Source organism: Catharus ustulatus, chromosome Z (assembly GCF_009819885.2).
Source record: "Catharus ustulatus isolate bCatUst1 chromosome Z, bCatUst1.pri.v2, whole genome shotgun sequence".
Taxonomy (NCBI): Eukaryota; Metazoa; Chordata; class Aves; order Passeriformes; family Turdidae; genus Catharus; species Catharus ustulatus.
This window is the reverse complement of record NC_046262.2, coordinates 46,950,619-46,973,239: the sequence shown is the minus strand read 5'-3', so window position 1 is coordinate 46,973,239 and position 22,621 is coordinate 46,950,619. Positions and strand designations below refer to the sequence as shown.

The 22,621-nt window shown below is 41.7% G+C and overlaps 1 protein-coding gene across 6 annotated transcripts in view; it reads left to right on the top strand.

Moving 5' to 3' along the window:
- TTC37 (tetratricopeptide repeat domain 37) overlaps positions 1-9,666 on the top strand; it is a 54,571-nt gene extending 44,905 nt beyond the window's left edge. For all 6 annotated transcript variants that reach the window (XM_033084625.2, XM_033084622.2, XM_033084624.2 and 3 more), the window contains 5 exons: positions 250-408; positions 3,246-3,398; positions 5,055-5,185; positions 6,957-7,080; positions 9,069-9,666. In XM_033084625.2, coding sequence (XP_032940516.1) covers positions 250-408; positions 3,246-3,398; positions 5,055-5,185; positions 6,957-7,080; positions 9,069-9,146 — 645 coding nt within the window. In that variant the 3' untranslated portion in view covers positions 9,147-9,666. The remainder of the gene's footprint in view (positions 1-249; positions 409-3,245; positions 3,399-5,054; positions 5,186-6,956; positions 7,081-9,068) is intronic.
- Positions 9,667-22,621: the final 12,955 nt, after the last annotated feature.

Sequence of the window (22,621 nt, the reverse complement as noted above, 5' to 3'; positions counted from 1 at the left end):
TTTCAGAAACCTGTAAGAGTAGGAAATGTACAAAATTGAGCTTAGGCCTCAAATATATTTTGAAGACAGAAAAAGTGTTACCTGGTTTTATGGGTCAGTCCCTGGAATCCTCCTTTGTGCAGAGAAGAAGAAAAATGTTATGTTTCAAGCATCCTGAGAATGCTTTCAATGTTGTTTTCTATAAAGAACAGAAGGAAAATAGAGTATCCTTGATATTGGGAATGACAATTCTGGCTGTTTTGGTTTTAGGGTTTAAAAATCTGCCCTGAGCACCCAGCTCTGTTTTTGCTTTTGAGACAAATTCAGTGTAAACAGCTGTTGCAGTCTCACAAAGAACTTCCAGACAACATCCTGGAGGAACTTCGGAAGACAGTCATGTCCAGTTCATCCTCAGCTGCAGCCTGGCAAGTAAGTGTCAGTCTTTTCCCTGACTGGTGTGCCTCTCTCACACCTGCTGTAAGAGGCTGAGCATTTGTTTCACTGCTTCATTTTATTTATCTGCCAACAGTCAGTGACAGAAAAAACAACTTAAATTCTATTTGTTCCAAAGTTGAAACATGTATGCTTTTATAAAAGTTGAACTATTAAGGACTGCTAGTGAGACCAAGCAAACATGGAGGCCGGAGAATTAAAAGTTTGAGTTAAATGCCTGGAATTCCTGTCTTTAGTGATTTGACATGTGAGCAGAAACCAATGAAATACTTCATAACCCGTAAGAGTAAATGAAAGTACAGGGTTTCCTAATGTAGTAACACACAATTTCTTATATAGGGTCTGAAAACCTAAGTCTCTTCCTCTCTGACACCTGCCTTCAGGTGTCACTGCTCTTATGAGTAAGTTGATTTTGCAGAGAATCACTCCCAGTAACATTGTTCACTACAGTAATTTTGCGCTTGTAAGCCACACCATTTTGACTAAAATTTAGCTCCCAACCCGGAAGTGCAGCTTACACTCAGGAGCAGCCAATATATGAACAAATTTAGGAAATTTCCAAACCCGGAAACGAGAGCCTGCAAGCACGGCAGCACTTCCCGTCCCCCGACAAGTGCGGCAGCGCTGTTCGTCCCCCGCAAGTGCAGCGGCACTGCCCACCCCTGACAAGCACGGCGGCGCTGCCCACCCCTGACAAGCGCGGCGGTGCTGCTCACCCCTGGCAAGCACGGCGGCTGTGGCAGCCAGGCACGCCGCTCTCCCGCTTCCTGGCGGCTGTGGCAAGTGGGGCCGGAGCCACTCCCTGGCGGCTGCCCCAAGCAGGACGAAGCCACTAAACTCCGCGATCCTGTGATTTTGTTACTAGCAAATGAAAGTGTGGCTTACAATCCAGTGCGGCTTATATATGGAGGAAAAACAAAACATTGCTGACACCACGGAAGTGTGGCTTATAATCGGTGTGGCTTGTAATAATGAAATTACTGTAATTCCCTTCCATAGTATGAGTGATCATTTTTAGTTGAGATGGAAGTGCTAAAGCTCACATGATATGCTGCTTCTGTGAGTCAGTCTGAGAATTCTCACACATGCCTAGAGATCCTTTTGATGATGCAGCACCAAATATGTTTATTTTCTAACAGCTGCTTTTTAGTTTATAGTTATTATCTGTTTTTACCAATGTAAGTGTTTAGAAAAATGATGTGAACTTTCAAAGTCCTTTATGTAGCTGAAGGATTTATGATGCTCCTCCAACTGTTGATAAAAAAGCCCTGCTTGTAGTAAGATTCAGTGAAGTTGATTTCACTCTTAGAAGTTCAGTGCAAGGCTGCTTATAGATCATGATATCACTTCTTAGAAGGCCCCAGGTCCTCTTCTCTGCAGAAACACCAGGAGCATTATTTCTGGGGAAGATGCTTTTTTGATGCATTTTTCTGTGATTTGTGAGACTTTATTTTTCTGAATACAGAATTGATTCAAGCTGAATTTGCAAAATAGGGGGCATGCAAGAAATTATTGTACCCTCTATTTTAATAGCATTTTTAAAAATAAATTACGGTTTGTATACATTCTTCAAGCATCCCTTGCATGGCCAAGTCATCTTGCTTACAAGCAGGGATAATAAGTGAAATGAGTGTATGTGATATGGGGAGTGAGAGGGGATGATTTGTTTTGGTCTTTTTAATCCAGCCACAGATCAGATACCTGTGAGGAAGATATTTTTAGTCTTCAATTAAAGGAAATATTTCTCAGGGCTTAGATAGCGTTCAAAAAACTTGTCTGCTACATATGCTCATAGTGGTTAAATTAATGCTTTAATGTTTTCTGTCTAGACATCCTATGAGTTTGATTTATCCATTGTGGCACCTTACAGTTTTACTGCATTAACTTTTCTTTCTGGATTTTTGTCTTTTGTCTAAATTATTATGTGGGATTTAAGAGTACTGCTGAGCTGCTATTCTCACGCTATTCTCATAGCTGCTTTTTCTACTGTGACGTGTCAGGAAAATAGAGAAAAGCAGACCTGGCAAAGCTGCTTTTGCATGAGGGTTCTCTTTACTTCTTGAATGCTGGACATCTTCAGCTGCAAAGAAATGAGACTGAGGGAAGCTTTTCTTGCTACACGTGAATGAATGTTTTACTCTAAAAAGTAGGCCTGCAGCTTGATGTCAAGAATGCACAATCTCACTAGTGCTAATTAGTACTTTCCAGTGTGTTTCTCTTTGTAATTGGAAGTAACTTATGTGCACCAGAAAGGGTTAATAATTTTTGCTCCTTCTAACACCACATAGTCTTTACGTAGGAAAGGTCTAGAAGACTTCGCTCAAAAGCAAGGGAATTGCTTTGTTTACTTGGTGATCCAACCAATAATATTTCTAAATATGGCTTGCACATCTTCATGCATATCATGTACATGTCAGTGATTTGCAAATATGGCTGCATCTGCTTCAAAAAATGTGTGATGAATATAGAATTAAAGATAGAGAAGCTAGAATCCTTTTCCTTCTCTTCTTAAGGACATCCAGGACATCTTGTGCTGGCAGAGCAGGCGGCAGCTGAGAGAACCTATAAAAAAAAGTCCATGAGTGGGCTAGGGAACTCTCAAAATAAGTTAATGTAGTGAGGTGTAATGCCAACTCTGCAGCAGACAAATTTTCCTGCAGGGCAATGCACAGTATGTTGTTGGAATGAGGACTGGGTGCATGGTTTTAGCTAGTAGTATGCTGTGATACTCTCATAAATTGGACTAAATTATATTACCCAATGGATGTATGTTTTGGTGGCTCCATAACATTTTATTGCATGTTTCTTTTCAGTGGCTGGCGAAAATATATCAGTCTCAGAGAATGATGACTGGAGCAGAGATGTGTTACAGAAAGAGTCTGCAGTTGGCATCACAGCAGGGCAGCTGGAACGGGAAGTTATCCAGTCTGCTCAGGCTAGCTATGCTTGCACTGGAAATCTGCATGGTAGGAAAATCAGTATAACGTTACTGCATGATGTAACAGAAGTTGGTGGGATAGAAAAGTTCTGTAGTCTTTAAAGAAAGCCCCTGTTAAAATGACTTTACATTTTATGAATGACAGCTAGAGAATAAAATGAGACTTCAAGAGGCAGTGGAGTATGCTTAGTCTTTGTAAGAGAGGTTGCAGTGTAATAATCACATAGAAACACTTTGTGCCTAAGAGGCTCAAATTTTTCCTTGGTAAAGCTTGTCTATAACAGTTTTAGTTTGATCATCCCAGTTGACGAACCCTTAAGTGTCTGTCTTCTTGTTCAGACAGCTGCCTCAACAGACGTTTTTTCTTCACTGGTGCCTGGAGAAGTCAGTCATATTTCAAGTATTTTTATGCTCTGTGGTCATTTCCAAATATAATGCCTTGCACTGAAGTCTAAAAGCAATCTAAAGGAATTGTATTTTGTGGAATAAAGAAAGCACTGGGGAGCAAGGTGAACATACCTCAGGGTGTTGGCAAGTGTTTATCCTCTTCAAGCAGTGTCACTCCAAAAACTTTGAATGTTTCTGGTAGTAAACTACCAGAATTTAAAGTCTGCTGTAAAATGTAGATACTGATGTGATCTTGGCTAATCATTTTTCACATTTTAATGAATGACCCAGCTGTAATCAAAATCAGGCAAAGCAACCCCATATATCCTGAGATCTAGTCAGGTTTACTGAGGATAAAGCTGCAAAACTGTTCTCCTTTTTAGAGAAGAAAGTTGTCCTCAGTTTTTCTCACAAGACCATTACTTCCAAAGATAGAATTTGTCAAGTGGCAGTATTTTTCTTGCTGTTATTCTGTCAGTTTTGTTTCTTATTGCTCCTAAACACTTTCAGAGGTCTCAAGATACTGTCTAAGGGCTGGCCTGAATTGCTTAGAATAAGCAAGACTTTGTTTAAAAATGTGATTAGTATGAATTTGATTATCCCATCTCAACTTTCTAAGTGAGCAGAGAAGCTGATAAATGGGGGTTTCTTTGCATTTCTGCACTGGTTTAATTCAGTGTCTAAAAGCCTGGTGAAAAACTTGCTCAAGTCCGAGAAATCTCTGTGTTTGAAAGTTGCTTGTCTCCCAGCTATCTTCCAAGTTAATATTTGGTCCCCGTTTCAAGTGCAGTAATTTGTCTGTCCAGACACAATGGGAATAATAAAGGTTTTCTAGATCCAGTTTTTGTTGCTTTTGCTTTGCTTGTATTCTTAAGATACGTGGCACTGCTCAGTAGTTGCTCCGTTAGGCGATTATGGTCTAGGAGTTGGTTTTGACTTCTGGTAAAAAATTATGTCACTTCTGGGGATAAATTCTACATTCTAGAATAGTTTTATATGTGGTATGAAGATTTACAAGGGTTTTAGAAGCACTACCTCAAAAATCTGGATGAAAAACAGACTGCATAAATTAGCAGGAGGGATGCTGGCAAGGCATATGACTTTTCTAGCTCTTCTAACTGCTATTAGTCTGGGGGGTTTTTCAAACAAGTGTCTTTCAAACCTGCCAAATACTTCTCAGAACAGCCTGAATTAAACCTGCTTTCTAGAGATGCAGATATACTACAATAAAGTCCTTTTTTCCCCTGTGTTTCTTTTTTTTAATTATTATTATTCTCTTCCTTTCTTTTTTTATAAGGCTAATGTCTCAAATGAACACTGGCCATCCTTGGTTCAGGAAGCAACAACTGAAGCTTTGAAACTTTCTCCTTGCCCCTTGGCAGCTCTGCTTCAAGCCCTGCTACAGTATAATCGCAAAATGGGAGCAAGGTATGTGTGATCTGTTAAGTTTTCAGTGGAATACAGTGTCTAAAATTACAAATGGTCATTATCTACAGATCCAGCTTCAAGAATTTAAAGAAACTTGAAAGCAGAAATTAATTCTTGAAATGGTGTTGAAAATTTAGAGAGAGGGGAGAAGGGGTTAGTAATGTGGGAAGCAGCTAAATCTTCCATTATTTGGGGAAAAAACAAAACAACAGAAAAAAAACAGTTGTAAGCCAACTTTTATTTTAAAAGTATTCTATCTAAATAAATTCATCAGGGAGACTGCACATTCTGAAAAATCTTCCAAAATAGCACAGTGGAAACAGATACCACTGCTGTGACTACTGCTGGGATTAATTTTGATCCTAAATTGGGTTCACAATGACAGAGTTCATGCCCATTCCTGAACAGCCAGGTGGGCATTGTGGGTTTTTGAGGAAGGGAGGAACCGTTTAGAGAAGGAGTTCTTGGAATCTTCCTGTGTTGTGTATTTGGTTGTTATGTCCATTGTGTCTTTTATAGTGTTTTTGCTTAAGCTATGGAAAATTTGAGGGTTTTGTATGATTTTGTTCAATAATTCGCCTGTTTTGTAGATAATTCTAACAAAATGGCTTACTTCTTTTGTTTGCTCTTCAGATGACAGCCTAATGTGATTGTGATGGTTGTCACAATAAAAATAAGATAAAAAATTAATTACAAGCAGCCTTATTACAAATCCAGATACTAACTTACATGAATAGTGTATCACAAGATCTAATTGATCTACGTAGGTGTTTCAAGATACCGAAGCAAGAAATTACAGTAAATTCACGACTGTAAGGCACACCGAATTATAAGGCACACCTGCGGGAGTCGGCAAATTTCGCAACTTTGTATATTATATAAGGCGCACCAGACTATAAGACGCACTTTTTTTTTTGCAGTGAGGAGCTGCGCCGCGCACAACAAAGTAACGCGTTACTGGCAGGTGCTCAATTTTGCAAACATTTTTCACAGATCGGTGTAGCCTTTAAACGCAGCCCCAGGCGCCCTTCCCGTGCCGCAGACCCGGGCACGGCTCGCAGCTCCTGGTTCCCCCCAGCCAGCGGTTGCGCCACGTCCCGGCTTCCCCCCAGCCAGCGGCTGCACCGGGTCCCAGCTTCCCTCAGCTGGCGGCCGCAGCTCCCGTGGTTCCCGGCTCGGCTCGCAGCTCGCACTTCTGGGTTGGCAAATTTCTGAACTTTGTCCATATATAAGGTGCAACTGGATTATAAGGCGCACTGCCAGGTTTGGACCAAAATTTTAGTCAAAAGGGTGCGCCTTATAGTCATGAAATTATTGTAATCTTAAATACAAATAGCAAACAAAAACATGTAACTTCTGAACAGTCTGTTAAATCACAATGTACTGGAAATGTATTGGCTATAAAGGACAGGACTCTTAGAACAAGAACCAAAGCTGATGGAGCACCAATGAATGAATACAACATTCTTACATGTAGTTATGAGTTTTTACCAGGTTTTTAAGGGCACTGTGAATTTGAAAATCCCTTTGTTAGGTAGATGGTGTGGTTGGTGTTGGAAGGTAGTATCAGCCAAACAGAAGTTTAGACTTTGTGTAATGCTCTATTCCAATTACCTTTTCTTCTGCAATTTCATATTTTGTCTCTATTTGCAGGAACTGCAGTAAGAGCTTTCCCATACATTACTTTTAGCCCTTGTTACTTACTTTGTTATGTTACATGGGACCTGTTCAGTTGAATTTGATTTGGATTATGTTTTGATTATGTTTCCAGGGAGACTCGGCGAATGCTGGAGAGAGTCGTTTATCAACCAACAAATCCAGAAACCATAGTGTCGGTGGCACGCTGGTACCTCCTGCAACATCTGTATGCCAAAGATGATTGTGAATTAATAGATGTAAGACAGTCCATCTTACACAGAACTTCTGTCTATTTACATTTGGTACTGTACTTGCAAGTGGGAAGTGGGGTGCAAGTGGGAAGTGGAATAGAAGGAGGTTGGCAGACCTGCTCTTGAGGTTCAAATGTACTTCCAATTTTTGAAATCAACACTAGTTTGTTTGAATGTCTTCCATTCCTCCATGCAGTAATGAAAAGCAAACAGTAAAATCGCTAGTTCAAACCTGCACCAGTTCTACTGGTGACTCTTCAGTAGACATGAGGACCATTTAATCAAAATTTTAGCACTAAAAATGTTGATTCTCTCTAGCCTGGCTGGAACCATGTTGTATCCCTGGTCCAAAAGATCTGAGTAGTAGAGTGCTGTGTGCTCTGTATTAAAGACTTATGTCTGTAACAGTATAGTATTTTCAATACATAGTAGATGCTGCATTAGTTTCTGTTGACAGTACTTCAGTAATGTATTTGATCAAATTCACAAATCCATGCAGCTCTTTCATGTAGTGCAAGTGGAACATCATTCATTTTGACTAATAATGAGAACTGATTTTCTTTTTAAAATCTGAATGCACTCTTCTATCCTCAGTGCTACCACTGGGGAACTGTTACCTAGTGAAATGTTGAATCCAATACAAAGTATGTTTGGAGGTACATATAAAAAGGTGTGTGTAAAAATCCGTACACATACATGCAGAATTAAAAAAGCTAGATTTAATTGAGTTCAGAAGATACTGGTATGATCTCATTGCATTTGCTTCTGCAATGTCATCTATAGTCCCTCCTGATGAGTATGATGGTAATGACTGGGGATTTGATTGGTTGTGCTTAATGGTTTTCATTTTCACTATGTGCAATATCATTGGGTTACAAGAGATTTGCCAGAAGCTTATGAGCATTAGGTTGCTTTTTAAGGGCCCTAATAAAAACACTTCAAATATGATGTGTGGAAAATAAATTGAGGAAGTGTGAATTTAACTGGGAGAGGAAAAAGGATGTGCCAGTTTATTTAAAGCAACTGCAGAGAACTTCAGTTTGACAAATGGAGATTTATACAACAAAGCAAGAGATAAGTATGTGTCAGCAGGAAAACAAGTCTCGTTGTTTAATTGCCAGCAGGTAACTACAGTAATTTCACGATTATAAGCCCCACCATTTTGACTAAAGTTTGGGTCTGTACCCGGAAGTACGGCTTGTAATCCAGAGCCGCTTATGTTCTAAAAGTTGCCAACCCGGAAACGAGAGCCCGCAGCAGCCCCAAGCTGAGCTGGAGCCCAACCGGCCCTGGCAGAGGCGGGACAGTGGCACGGGGGAGCCCAGGGGCACAGGGCCACCCAACGGCATGGGGAAGCCCAGCAGTGCAGGGGCCGGCAGAGCTGGCTAGGGCAAGCAAACGCAGCGGCAGCAGTGCAGATGGCAGACGGGGGCAGCGGCGGCGGCAGCAGCGCCATCCAGCTGGTCCCAAGCAGCCCCACCGAGCGGCAGCGTTGAGCTGGGCCACCTGGCCCTGTCGGCAGCCCCGAGCGGGCCGAGCCCGCCCGACCCCAAGCCAAGCCAGTAAATCCCACGATACCACAATTCTGTTACTAATTGGCAACTTTGTGAAAGTTGCACACGGATCTCGCTGCGAACGAAAATGCGGCTTATAATCTGGTGCGGTTTATATATGGAGGAAGAATGAAACGTTGCCAACACCCCGGACGTGCAGCTTATAATCAGTGTGGCTTGTAATCGTGAAATTACTGTATATGTAAGTAACCAGTGATACTTTTACAGAGCATTGTAAGTGATTACAGTCACTATAGTGCAGAGTTTGGATATTTTAAGCAAGTTAATGTGTAATGTTGAGTGTTTCCTATCTGGGTATTGTGGGTTAGATGATCTTTCAGCAAAACTGTCTAGCAGGAATTATAGTACATTTCAGATTGCCATTAAAATGCTAACACTAAAATCTTAAATTCTCTGGTCATTCTTTATTTTTATCTGCAGGTGCTTATAGAAAATGCCAAAGCTAATGGAGATGTTAGAGCTCTGGAGCTAAATGAGAAATTGTCAGCGAGTGCCTAGAATGGACTGTCTCAAGCAAAATACTCTTCTGTTCGTCCAGATGAATTAGTTCACCTTCCAGAAGCATATATGTTTTGGGATGTTTTGTTTGTTATGTCTGACTTATTTTTTTCTGTTTCATCAACTGCAGCCTTGCCTTTAGTTTTGCTTTTGCTTGAACAAAAGTAGGTTATTTTCATGTTGAGTTAAGCGTTTAAAATCACACTTATTTTGAAAAGAAAACCTGAAATTTGCTTTTGTTTGCTTCCCCACTTAAACTTTGTTGCTATTCACAATAGAGTATTTCCCCCTAGGATGCACACAAAAGTACAATACTAACTCCACTGCCAGTGATGCCAGGTTCTCTTGGCACAGAATCTTAAGAGCTAAGTAGCAGCCAGTTTCTGGCATTTCTCAGTAACTCAGCTGCTGATTGCTTAATTGGATGAATCATGACAGCGGTTCTTAAGACATGTTGTTTTGCTTTTATGTACATAAAAATAAAAAAATTAATAAAGCAATGACTGACCTGTGAAAGTTACCATGAGGATATTCCCTCTATTGACATGAGTCGTGTTAGCAGTTCATTTTCTGGTTTAAATTTTCTTAAAATTTCTGTCCAGCAAAGTCTTACCATGGCTTTCCCAATCCCATTATAGGCAGGAATGCACGCTTCAAAGATGTGCAGTGAGCCAGCATTGAACATGTGCTTGCTTTTGGAACCAGTTGTCCTGGACTTACAGAAAACAGGATGCTGAGTTGGAGTGCAAGTCACGCACACTCATCTCCAAAGATTGTGCCACTGTCATTTTAACAGGAAAACTCAACTCAGTGGGCTGGAGCTTCTAGTCTGTGGAGTTAAGACAAAACCTCTAAATAGCAAGAACCTCTCTTTATATTCCATGTTTTCATTCTCTCACTTTCCTTAAAAAGATTTTCTTTAAATTTAGATTGATTGATTATACTTCCCTTTACAGCCTGCTGTCAAATAGCCTTGAGCTATCAGTAACTGTGAATCTTAAATGGAAATGCTGCAAAAGCCAGACATGTGACTCTCAAGAGTAGGTGTAACTTTTTTTAGCTTTCTGCTATTAAAAACCTGGAGAAATTCTTGCCACCTATGATTTCTATCCTTGGCATGCGGTCTTGATAAGTGTGCCACCCGCTCCAGTGGTGGAAAAACAGTCATCACCAGACTCCTGGCAACGCAGTAAGCAGCTGCCTGCCCCTGTTAATCCTTCTGTGTGAGCATTAGCCTAGACTTTGCTGCTGCTGAACCCTGAATGCCTTCTAGCATCTAGGAGAACTGGAAGGTGACAACAGCCCAGAGTCTACTCACCAGCTGAGTCTTCTGTGAACACTCCATATTAGAAAAAAAGTAGTAGTATGATGTTTTTTCTCTGCAGAAGACCATGAACATACTTTTACTGTGAACTGTATAATTATACAGCCCAAAGTTGTATTACATACACTGTAGGAAAAAACACAAATTCTACCACCTACTCCATGGGAAGTGCTCAGGGAAGACGAGTTTAAATTTAAGCTTCTGTAGAACTTAACAACATGAGGTAAAAGTCTTGTTCTCCTAATTTTTAAACAATGTATAGCCTCTACAAAATTGACACATTGTAGCAAGTGTGCTGTAACACTGGCTAAACTGATAAATTCATGCAGGTTGAGGCAACCAGGTATTTTATATAATGTGGAGCACAGCAAAATACAAAGACACAAAAGCATCAACTGACTGGGAAATTGGGAATTGTTTATGTGATATGGCAGAAAGACACTGCCTCTGTCTTTTAAAAGGAGGGGATTGTTTGTTTTTAAGGCTATTTTTTTTCATTGAGTGTTGGGAGTTACTAGTTGGTTTGTTTTTTTCAGGACCACAGTCAAAAACTCTGTGTTTTCCATCAGATGCTGATACTGTTGCTCTGCAGTTTGCCTGCCAGATAGCAGAGTTCGTGCTGTGGATTTTCCAGAGTTGTAGGAACTGTAAATACACTTACTTCTGATGTGAGATGGACACTGTTTTGTTGTACACTTCTGGGAGAATGGGAGCTCAGCTTCACCAGGTGTTAGTGCTATGTATAAGTGTATAAAAAGGGAGAGATAGAAGTGTGCAAATGCAGTTTTTTTCCAAAACAGAGCTACAGAGGACCTGATACACATTTTTACATCACTGTACAGTCAAATACTGTGGATAAAGACTGAAGAATTGTAAGCTGCTGTTATCTCACTGATTCAGTAACTTTCAAATTACAGTGTAGTAGCTCTTCGTGTTCATTCAACATGTCACATAGGTGTTAACTTCTTAGGAACTAAGCACTGCACAGCTTTCTATTTTTTTTTCTTTAAGTGCTTATTGTAATGTTGCTGTCAATTATGTGTTTTTCTTTCTGGAACAATTCTTTAATATGGATTCATTCTGTCACTGCTGCACTCTAGTTAATGTTCAACTGAATTGCTTCATAATGCTTAGAATTTTACAAATTCCGGACACATCTCTGATTTCCAGGATGCCAATCTGTGCTGAAGCACCAACAGCTGCTGCAACAGTCAAGAGACTGCCTCTGTCCCCTTCAAGCTATTCTGCATGTCTTCAGCAGCCTCCTTTCCCCCTCTGTCCTGCCAGAGGACTGTCAAGGGAAAGCAGTCCTTGGACTTGAGTCTGAACACAAGCATGGCCGGAGTTTCTGTCCTTATTTTCCACAGGCTTATTTTCAACTTCTTTGAAGTAAAGAACTCTCTCAGCACCAAGATCTTTTATTCTGAAATTTCTTAGCCACAAGATATGAGAGCTATCTTGTCCTCACTTAGAAAGTCATGTAGACAGTTAAGCCTTGTCTGTCAAGCTACACAAAGACCTTAACTAGCAGCTTAATTTACTACAACCTTGGGGCTTATGGGTGGGTTGCAGGTGATGAAGGAATTGTAGGTGAAGTAAAGAGCTGGAGTACTTGATCCCAGACAACCTGGAAGGTGAGAAACCAGGTTGTCTGGTTGAGAACATGAAAGATGTGAGATACTTCTGTAGTGATTTTCAGGCTTCTGTTCCTTTGGCAAGAGGGCCGATTGATTTTTTTGATAACCTATTATATCACTGTGTTTCCACCATCAGCTGCAAATGGGGGAGTTTTGGGATGGATTAGGTTTGAGCCCCACAGACCAGACCAGTGAGTGAAATCTTCCTTGTGAAGACCATGTACTCGGTGACTCAGGAGAAAGTCTTTGTAATTGCTGTGAACTATCAGAATCATTTGGTGAAGGGGCTCATTCTTTGTGAGATACATCACTGTGACTGTCCCCATTGCTGTGAACTGTCAGAATCATTTGGTGAAGGGGCTCATTCTTTGTGAGATACATCACTGTGACTGTCCCCATTGCTGTGAACTGTCAGAATCATTTGGTGAAGGGGCTCATTCTTTGTGAGATACATCACTGTGACTATCCCCATAAGAAGCAGCTGCCATGTATCAGCAATACCATCTCCCTGCTTCCCTCTTCATTTACTCAATGTATGCTCTATGTTGGGTAACTGCAGCTCATCCTGTTGCTTCTTTCTCCAGCTACTGTTGGTGGAGGATGGGGAATAAAGCATTGAAATTGTATGAAAGCATGAAATATGATCACAGCAGTAGGATCTATACAAGAAAGAATGACTGTTGCCTCCATATGAAGGTTCCCGGTCTTCCAAAAGAGAAATGGGTACTATAAAAAAAGCTGGAAAACAAATGGTGAAGTTGCCTTTAAATGGGACCATTGCCTTGAAACTCTTGTGCGAAAGTCATGCTGGCTGTTTGCAAAAACAGGTGGGCTAAACTTACAGACCTCTGTGTGCGAGGATTTCAAGAGAGACAGAAGCACTTTAATATCTTTCTGTCTTTGTTGGAAAGTGGCTTCTGCAGAAGCAGGTTACTGTAGAAATATATTTTTTAAATAAATCAAATGAAATCCCATTCTCACATGGTCTCTATTTGTTTTGCACTTTCTCAAGCTCTTTCCAGATCTGTCTTTTAAATCTGGCAATTCTTGCATGCAGTTTTTAAGACCACTTTTCATCTGATACAACTGCTTTTCGTATTTCTGTGGTTTATCAGTTCTTTCTAGTTTTAGTGATAGAATTACCATCTTTTCTTCTGCTCCTTTTTCTTCTTTTTCCTTTAAAAACATAATATAGGTTCATGCGCACATTAACTTGTCTCATGCTACCCAGATATTGAGTTGATCTTGCTTTCTAATCCCATGTGTGATAGTACTCCATAAAACTCAAGAAGAGGTCTGGTACCCCAGAGAAGGTGTCTTTTCCACAACGAACCAAGTAAACCAGGAAATTTCTTTTCCTGGCTGGGCCAGGACAAAGGTGCTTTTTAATATTTATTTATTTATTTATTTATTTATTTATTATTTATTTGAATCCAGTGATTTGATCTCATACTGTGTAGTGTAAGACTCTGAACATAAGCAATCCTTTTCAAGTTGCTTTCATGAGCTCATCTCAAGCCCAAGCTTTCCAACCAAAGAAGTGCAATGCAGTAGTGTAAGCCCAGCTCAGCTGCTGGCACAAAGGATGAGGCTGTGCCCTGTAAGAACTGCCTAGGTGAGGGATGGCTAGCTGACCCCTCCTGCTTCTGAGCCAGAACAGCTCTTGGAGGCCATTCCCCCTCGATGGTATACTCAAACCTGAGCTGCTCAGTCACACACCCCTTGGTCTTCAAGTTACACTGAGTCCTCAGGTCAACTCCAAATCTTGTCAATATGGTCACAATCCTCTGACCTTCTTTAGCCCTTGCAACACAAGGCAGTCCTGTGGCTCTGCCTCCCGGGGAAGGTGTTTGCAAACCTGGCATAATTGTGGTGTTGGAACACGCTCTGAGTTTACAAACACTGCTGCGTGGCGCAGGTGGCTGATGGAGTGAGTCATTTCCCTGAATAACTGAGCTGCTGCCCTGTGCTCTTAGGATGGCTCCAACATCTGCGGACAGCCTGCCAGATCCATTGTCCCTCAGGACGGCATTCCTTCTCAGACTGATGTGCAAAGGAGCATTGCTGAAGACTGTGCCAAAGCGGAACCTGCTGAGTAGAATTGCCCTCCTTGTGCAGGCTGGAGCTCATCACCTACATTTCTCTAGCACCCATGCTGAGGTTTCCTTCAGCTCCCAGGGTCTGAGCTCAGCTTCCACTGAAACGATATGCAAAGGAGCACCATAGGAATATTAACTCCTGTAAATGCGGTATTTTTTGTCACAGCAGTCTGTCTTAGGGGAGAGTAACCACGCTTATTGGTGTGTTTTCTGGAAAATAATCACAAAATCTGTTAGTGGAGGAAGAAAATTCAAATGATAGCTTTGAGGTACCAACTGAGAAGTCAGAAACGTTTATAATATCTTCCTGGTTGCACTAAGTGTTGATTGCCTTGCGTACAAGAGATTATCATCAGGCAGAATAAACGGAGATTGAAGTCCAGGAGCACAATTGTTCTAAGCAATTTCTGAATCTGATTTTGATCTGCAGCATTCATCTTGATGCTAAGATACGGTGATCATGTTTTAATCTGTTCCAAAATTAATCTCTGATTATAGTCTGATTATAACTCACCATTTTGCTGACTGTACCCTAAGGCACCTGGTTTTGTGTTGGATCTCAGGTTCCGTGCACGTGATTTGGTACCTCCTGGGGTCAGGATGACTGGAGTGTTGCTGCTCACTCCTGCTCCTGACATGCCTGGAGGCTGCCCCAGTGCAGTGGGATGTCATCCTGGAGAGTCTTACCAGCCTCTCCTTTATCAAGTTAAGCAGCCAATGCCTGTGCTGGGCTTGATTTTCCTAAGAAAATCCATGTCACCAGCACTTCTGTAGACATCTGGTGAAAGAGTAGCTGTTCCCTGAGGTAATTTACAATATTTGTCAACCTAAAATTATGACAATGGCTCTGTCAGATTATGGAGTAGTCTTGAGTCACCTGAACAAACTGTTTAAATTACTCTAAATGTTCTCAATAGCTTCCTAGCAAATATTAAATTTAATTTTTTTAATTTATTTTTTTATCTTGAAAGTTGTACCCACATGCCAAAATATGATTTCTGCAGTACATCTATTTTAGGAAAATAAATAGGGGTGAAAAGTGTTAATTTTACATTTCGATTAACTCTGAGGAAACTACACCATCCAATTTAACATGGATTGCATTGCGTGGCATCAGTGAGTGCAAATCACTCATAGTTTGAAAATTAAGTCTGTAAGGATAAAAAACACTTGGAAGTAAAATAAAAAGAGAATACAGATTTGCCTTAAAGGCAGCAGCTGAACAAACATGTGAAAGCCCACACAAAGGCATTAGAGCAGGCAGCACCTGAAGACAGGCAAGTATTACAAAAATTTTAATGTCATTGTGTTAATTTCTAAAACATGCTTGCTAGCAAGCAACAATCACTTGCAATTTGTTTGGGCCTCAGTTAGGATAAAAAGCCTGCTTGCTTCCAGCCCTTCTAATATTTAACACCACTTTCCAAAATGATATTTAAACTGAAGTATTTCATATAGAGAATGTGTGATAAAAGCTCTGCACCAGTCTAATGAAGTGATAATTACTGTAAATGTGGTAAAAACCCCTAACAATAGCAAAATCTATTCAATTTGTGTGTTATTTCAGTGTGCTATAGGCAATATCTTTTCAAAATCATGGAATCATAGACTGGTTTGGGTTGGAAGGGGCCTTAGAGATCATCTTGTTCCAACCTCCCCACTGTGTCCTGGGACACTTCCACTAGACCAGCTTGCTCCCAGCCCTGTCCAACTGTTTCACCACTACCAGGGAAGTGTTATTCACAGCTTCTCTAAGCAACCTCTGCTAGTGCTTCAGCACCGTCACAATAAACAATTTATTCATAACATCTGATCTTAATCTCTCCTCTTTTACATCCAAACAGCTCCCTTACAAAAGCAGTCTGTTAAGTCATTTTATCACTATTAGTCATTTAAGTAGTTCTAAGATTTAATTTTTCAAGAATAAAAAAAATGTTGCATTGGGTTTGTTATTCTTAACTTAAACCAAGCACCCATGGTCAGAAAGTTTGCTTCCTGAAGCAATAATCTTTGTTCAAAAGAAAATAAAATGATGCTATGATAGTGTGTTGGTGATGCAGAGGAGTATCCAACCTCAGCAGGGGAAGGAGAAGTCTGCAGGCACTGTTTGTTACACTGCGGTATGGAGCAACCTCTGCGCTCCAGCCCAGCCCCGCTCCCCCCCCCCCCCCCCCCCCCCCCCCCCCCCCCCCCCCAGTTACTGCAAAAATTCCTGACCACAACCAGGACACTGGTTGAATAAATTATGCAGAAATCAATGTTCTTTGTTCAAAGGCTCAAAATCAAACCCTGTCAGCTGGCATCTGATTTTACTTCAATGTCTCTGCAGATGAAAAAGGAGAAAGGGAATACTTGTACCTAAAAATTAGTCATTTGAGACTATGTTTAGGCAACTTAGAAACAATTTGGCAAAGTCTGTCTTGAGGAGAAAGGGAAACTGGAAATAATTCACTTCTTATGAAGTTATTTAACAAATACTGAAAACTACTGTTACGAATTACACTAGCAATTGCCTCGAGAAGTTACGTGACCTCTGTGTCTCAGATCAAATGAGCACAATGATGTCTTTGGGATGCAGATCCTGCCAGCCTCAGCCAAGGTGCTGAGGAGCATGAATGTGGCTGGGGTCAATCTTGAGGAACACGCTTGACAACGACAAAACTATTATTATTAATGATGTAATTTTTTTATTTTTCAAACTTTCTCCTATTAGTATCCCTCTTCCATGGAGCTTAGAAAAAATATATGTAGCAGGAGTCAGGCCAGAGATACAGATGGTGTACCACACTCTTTGGCCCAGCAAAGATCTGAAATACTAATTAAGAGATATTCGTGGATATTTAATAAGAACATATTCCACTAGTACCTCAGTTAATTTTCATATGTGAAAATAGATCTATTGGCAGTTGAAATTACTTTAGACAGTGGAATACAGCTATTCAAACTTAACTGACTCCAAGAAACAGAACATAAGCATCCACTCTTCTGTGAAGGGTCAAATTTCTCAGTAAGGCTCAATCACCTTGAAATCCTGAAATATGTTTTAAATTACGGTAAATTCACGAATACAAGCCGCACTGAGTATAAGCCGCATCTCTGGGTGTTGGCAAATATTTCGGTTTTTGTCCATAAATAAGCCACACCCGAGTATAAGCCGCTCTGTGGTTCGCAGTGAGGACCCGCATGCAACAAAGTTGCCAAATATTAACAGAACCACGGCATGGCGGGGGCTTTACTGGCTCAACTAAGGCTGTGCAGGCTCGGCCCGCTAGGGGCTGCTGACGGGGCCAGGTGGCCCAGCCCGGCGCTGCCACTCGGGGCTGGCCGCTGCCTCTGGGTTCGCTCGCCCCGGCCCCGCTCCTGCCGTGGCGCTGGCCGGGCACGAAGAGAGCGCCCCGCTCACGCCGCGGTGCCAGCCGGGCACGGAGCACCCCCTGCTCCCACCACGGCGGCGGAGGGCGGGGGCAGAGCACCCCCCCTCCTCCCCGGGCCGCAGCAATGGCGGCGCAGGGCCCCCGTCAGCTCCCCGAGCCGTGGCAATGGCGGCGCGCCCCCCCCCCCCCGTCCTCCCCGGGCTGTGGCAAAGGCGGCGCTCCCCACCCCGTCCTCCCCGAGCCGCGGCAATGGTGGCACGCTTTCCCCCCATCCTCCCCTGGGCTGCGGCAGAGGAGGGAAGATGGGAGTTCTCCTGCCTCTCTCCCCACCCCCCGTGCTGCCTGCAGGGAGCCAGGGCAACACAGTAACACTGTAACAATCACGGAATGCCGGCTTTTACTGGCAGGTGCTTGACTCGGCACCCTGGCTGGCACGTCTGGGGTTGTAAATGTCAGAAAATTATTCACATATTAGCCGCCCCCAACTATTAGCCGCACTTCCGGGTTTCCACCAAAATTTTTGTCAAATTGCTGCGGCTTGTATTTGTGAAATTACTGTAATCTGGATTTCAGTAACAATATCAGTTTGTACATTTAGACCACAACTGCAGACCACAGTCAAAGACGATTGGGTCCGAAACAGCTGCACATTAATTGAAGAGGTAACTGGACTTTAAAACTGATTTTGATCTGTCAAGTTTTATGCAGTAAGACCCAGTCTGTTCCAGAAGTCAAAATTTATTTTAGTTCTATAAAAGAGTACATAAATCTGGTAGATTTCTGAAGTCGTAGTGTAAAAGGAGACAGATATTCCCTAAAGGACATTGATTTTTATTTAAATTTTATATTAACTAGAAAAATATCTCAATATTTAGTAAATAAATTTTTATTTACTAATTCCATAAAAATTTTATTTATTACTTTCTGTTTTATTTTAAATACAATGCCAACACATCCTAGAGTCTACAAAACTTCCTCTCTTCAGGATCCCTATTTCTGATCACAATTTTCGTAGGGTCTCATTAGCTTTTGATAAGCTCTGTCTCTCTGTTTCTCCTTCTCTTTTCCACACTTTTATTCATTGACCACTTTTACCCATTCTTTCCTCATTCACCTGTATTCATTTTCCTTTCTCTTGATAAGAATATTTTCTGTTAAAATCCTAGTCTATTTGTACTGCTTAATTGAACTCAAATTAAGTCTTACTTAAAATAAGTCTTCACGCAATTACTTGACCATTTTAAGGGGTGGAACTACAGTAATTTCATTATTATAAACTGCACCTGATTATAAACCGCATGTCCAGGTGTTGGCAACTGTCTTGGGTTACAATACAGAGTGTGATAAAAGGTATCTATTCTATCACCATCTGTTGTGACCAGGTGGAGCAGTGATCTTTATCTCCGCATGAGATACTCTGCTAATGAGCCATCCATTGAAACCAGGTGGGGCATTGTTCTTTATCTTTTCACAACCCATCCTTCCTCCAGGGAGTCATTTTATGCTAATGGCCTATTGAGTCCCACCGTGTGACTGATAAAATTACTGCATCTCATTGGAAGTTGCTCCAGCCAGGGGGAAGAGCCCAACATTTCTTACCAAGATAAAAACAGAGGTTTTGGGACACTAAGGGAGCCCCTTTCTCCACTGGACTCCAGAGGAAAACCGGATTTTTCCACATCAACACTGGACCTCCAGAGGGAAACTGCACCTTCTGCAGGAGCACTGCTTCAACTGAATCACATCTGTCACTGCAAGGGGACTGCAACCACCATTTAATGGGACTGCTACCAGCACCTTGCCTGATGGGGTGTCAGGTTGTACTCTGACTTTGTCAGGGTTTGGGGTTTGTTTCTTTGTGGTACTGTATTTCTATTTTAATTTCCCTAGAGAAGAACTGTTATTCCTAATTCCCATATCTTTGCCTGAAAGCCCCTTGATTTCAAAATCATAATAATTTGGAGAGAGGGGCTTTACATTCTCCATTTCAAAGAGAAGCTCCTGCCTTTCTCAGCAGACACTTGTCCTCAAACTAAAACAGCAACTTTTTGTTCTTTGTCCATATATAAGCCGCACGTGATTATAAGCCGCACTTCGAGGTTCGGACCAAATTTTTAGTCAAAATGGTGCAGCTTATAATTGTGAAATTACTGTATTTTCTTTGAAATATTTTTGACCAAATAATGTTAAAATAAGATTTAAAATTTTTTGCACTAGGTCTGCTATTTAGTGCTTAGCTGTTTTTCATTCATGTTCTGAATATGGATGCTAGATACTTTTGTTCATTGCATCCTTCCCAGGGTCGTCCTCCTCTCTAAACTTTCTCAAGATTAATGTCTCGCCCCAAAAGTTTTTCTGAATCTACAACAGCAAAAATACGAGGTAAATGATAAACAAATAAATCGCAAAAATTTGGGCACGTGAGGTTTTGCAGCCGCTCTAACTAATGTGTGCCCACCTCCCTTCCTCAGCAGCACCCCTGCCCTAGGCAGCTCTCTCAGAAATGGATAGATATGCAAATGCATAAAGATTTTTTCTTTCGTACATTAGGCAATTCACAAATTAGCCACAATTATAATGGTAAATAGAACCTTTGTATTTTGTGCCTTTCTTTAAAGTATGCAAAATTAATTGGTTTATACCCTTCTAACAGATGGCATTTATTGCCTCACTTTGTTAAACAGTTTTTGGGACAACACACTTTCATTTTGTGTTTTCATTATTTTATGGCATAGATCTTCATTAACTTTCTCTTAGGGTTTCAAATGGATGTTGATTAACAAACTTGTTCTGCTATTTCATGGCAACCTGTTCATCACAGTAAAGCAGTCAGAATAAATTACCATAATGAAAAATGTTCCATCACCTTGCTGACAGCCTAAATAGACCAGCTTTTTGTCATCTCCTGATGATGCATAGGCACTGCGGTACACCTCTGGAGTGCACAGATCAAACAAATACAAGTTAACTACAGATAAGAGAGGCAAAGGCCAAAACTTCAATCAAAAGGAGCCACTGATCTGAAACACAAGAGGACCAGGGTTCACCACTGCCCTAGGAAACCCAAGGCAAGGATTGCAAGACTTCACAAACAGCATGCAAGGTAAGAAAGAGGAGGATTAACAGAGCAGACATTCACTTACAAGAGAAAGAATCCTGAATATTCTATACAGGGAATACTTAGAAATAGAGGGTTTGAAGAGAGGATATGAAGAACCCAAGATTAAGGTTTTCAACATGGGGTTAATGCAAGTACAGTAATTTCACGATTACAAGCCACACTGACTATAAGCCACATCTCCGGGTGTTGGCAAACATTTCGTTCTTTGTCCATACACAAGCCGCACCCCATTATAACCTGCTCTGTCATTCGCAGCAAGGACCCACATGCAACAAAGTTGCCAAATAGTAACAGAATCGCAGTATGGCAGGGTTTACTGGCTCGGCTTGGGCTGTGGGGGCATGGGGCTACTGATAGGGCCAGGTGGCCAAGCTCAGCACTGCTGCTCGGCGGGGCAGCTTGGGGCTGGCTGCTGCCGCCGCCGGGCTCGCTCGCCCCGACCCAGTGCTGCGCCGTAGTGGCAGCGGAGCACAGAGCCTGCCGGCACCCGCAGTGGTAGTGGGAGGCGGGGATGGAACCTGCTGGCACCCACAGCGGTGGCAGCAGGAGGGGAAGGAGCCCCCCCGCTCCCGCGGCGGTGGCTGGTGGGGATAGGAGTCCCCCACCTCCCCACGACCCGTGGGGCCAGCAGGAGGGAGCCCCCGCATCCCCCAGGCTGCGCTGCCTGAAGGAGGGAGCTCCCCCGCCTCCCCCTTCACTGTGCTGCCGGCATCCACCTGCCGCACAACAGAGTAACCAATTTGTAACAATCACGCAGTCCCAGGTTTTATTGGCATGTGCTTGACTCGGCACCTCACTTCGCACTTCCGGGGTTGGAAATGTCAGAAAATTATTCACATATTAGCCATTCCTGAGTGTAAGCCACTTTTCCGGCGTGGGAGCAAAATTTTAGTCAAAACGGTGCAGCTTGTAATCCTGAAATTACTGTACATCCACATTACTGTGTAGCTGAAGGAGTGAGAGCCCTGGCTGAGGACCCACAGATATGGTAAGCTTTGCAAAGACCCTCAAATGTCTTTAGAGTGTCCAGACTTGATGCATCTAAAGACTTTGTGCCATCTCAGATCTTATTTTCCCTTCCCAAAACATCATTATTGTGTGCAAAGTGGTTAAATGCATTATTGCTCTTTGGCAGATTTAATGAGGAAGAGAATGGGGATACTTGGGATTTGCATAAATGTTACTCTAATTTGTTGTTTCCCAGAGGAGACATTCCACAGCTTATAGTGTGATCATGATTTTCCAGTTGTAGAAAACAGTCTGAGGAGTGTGCCAACACCACTACCGATGGACTGGAAATTGTACAGAAAGTGTGAGCTTTGAATAGATTAAAAAGTATAAAGAAATTAAAGCCTCTGAAGTATTTCATTAGAGATGGAAGTATAGCTATCTGCTATATACTTCAAGGACCTTTATTATTCAAGGTCGTTGTGGGAACAGTGCATGTTGGACTCCTGTACTTCCCAAAGTGCTGCAATTTATGAAGGATTGAGCAACCTCACAGGTGCACACCAGGGCTTTTGATTGCATAATATTATGTGGGATCTTTTTCCTGAGCAACAAAAATGTCTATGAGATAAACTAGTACCGTTGTGAGCATCCATGGATTTCTTATTCATTTGTTAATTCATTTATTCTTTTCTCAGCGTGCCTGAAAAAAATGAATCTGTATTTTTCAGAAGTGTGGCTTTTTTTACAGTTTATTACCTTACTCTTGCTACTGTAATACATACTCCCATACGCAAAATATGGGAATACTTCTTTCCCCAAAAGAAATTCTAACTAAGAGGTAGAATGCAAATGAAATACATATTTCATTCAATGGGAATGCCAGTATAGCTAAATGCTGAAGGCTATTTTTTAAAAGATCATTACTACTTGACACATACATATTTACATGGTGTAGAAATGTACTCAGAA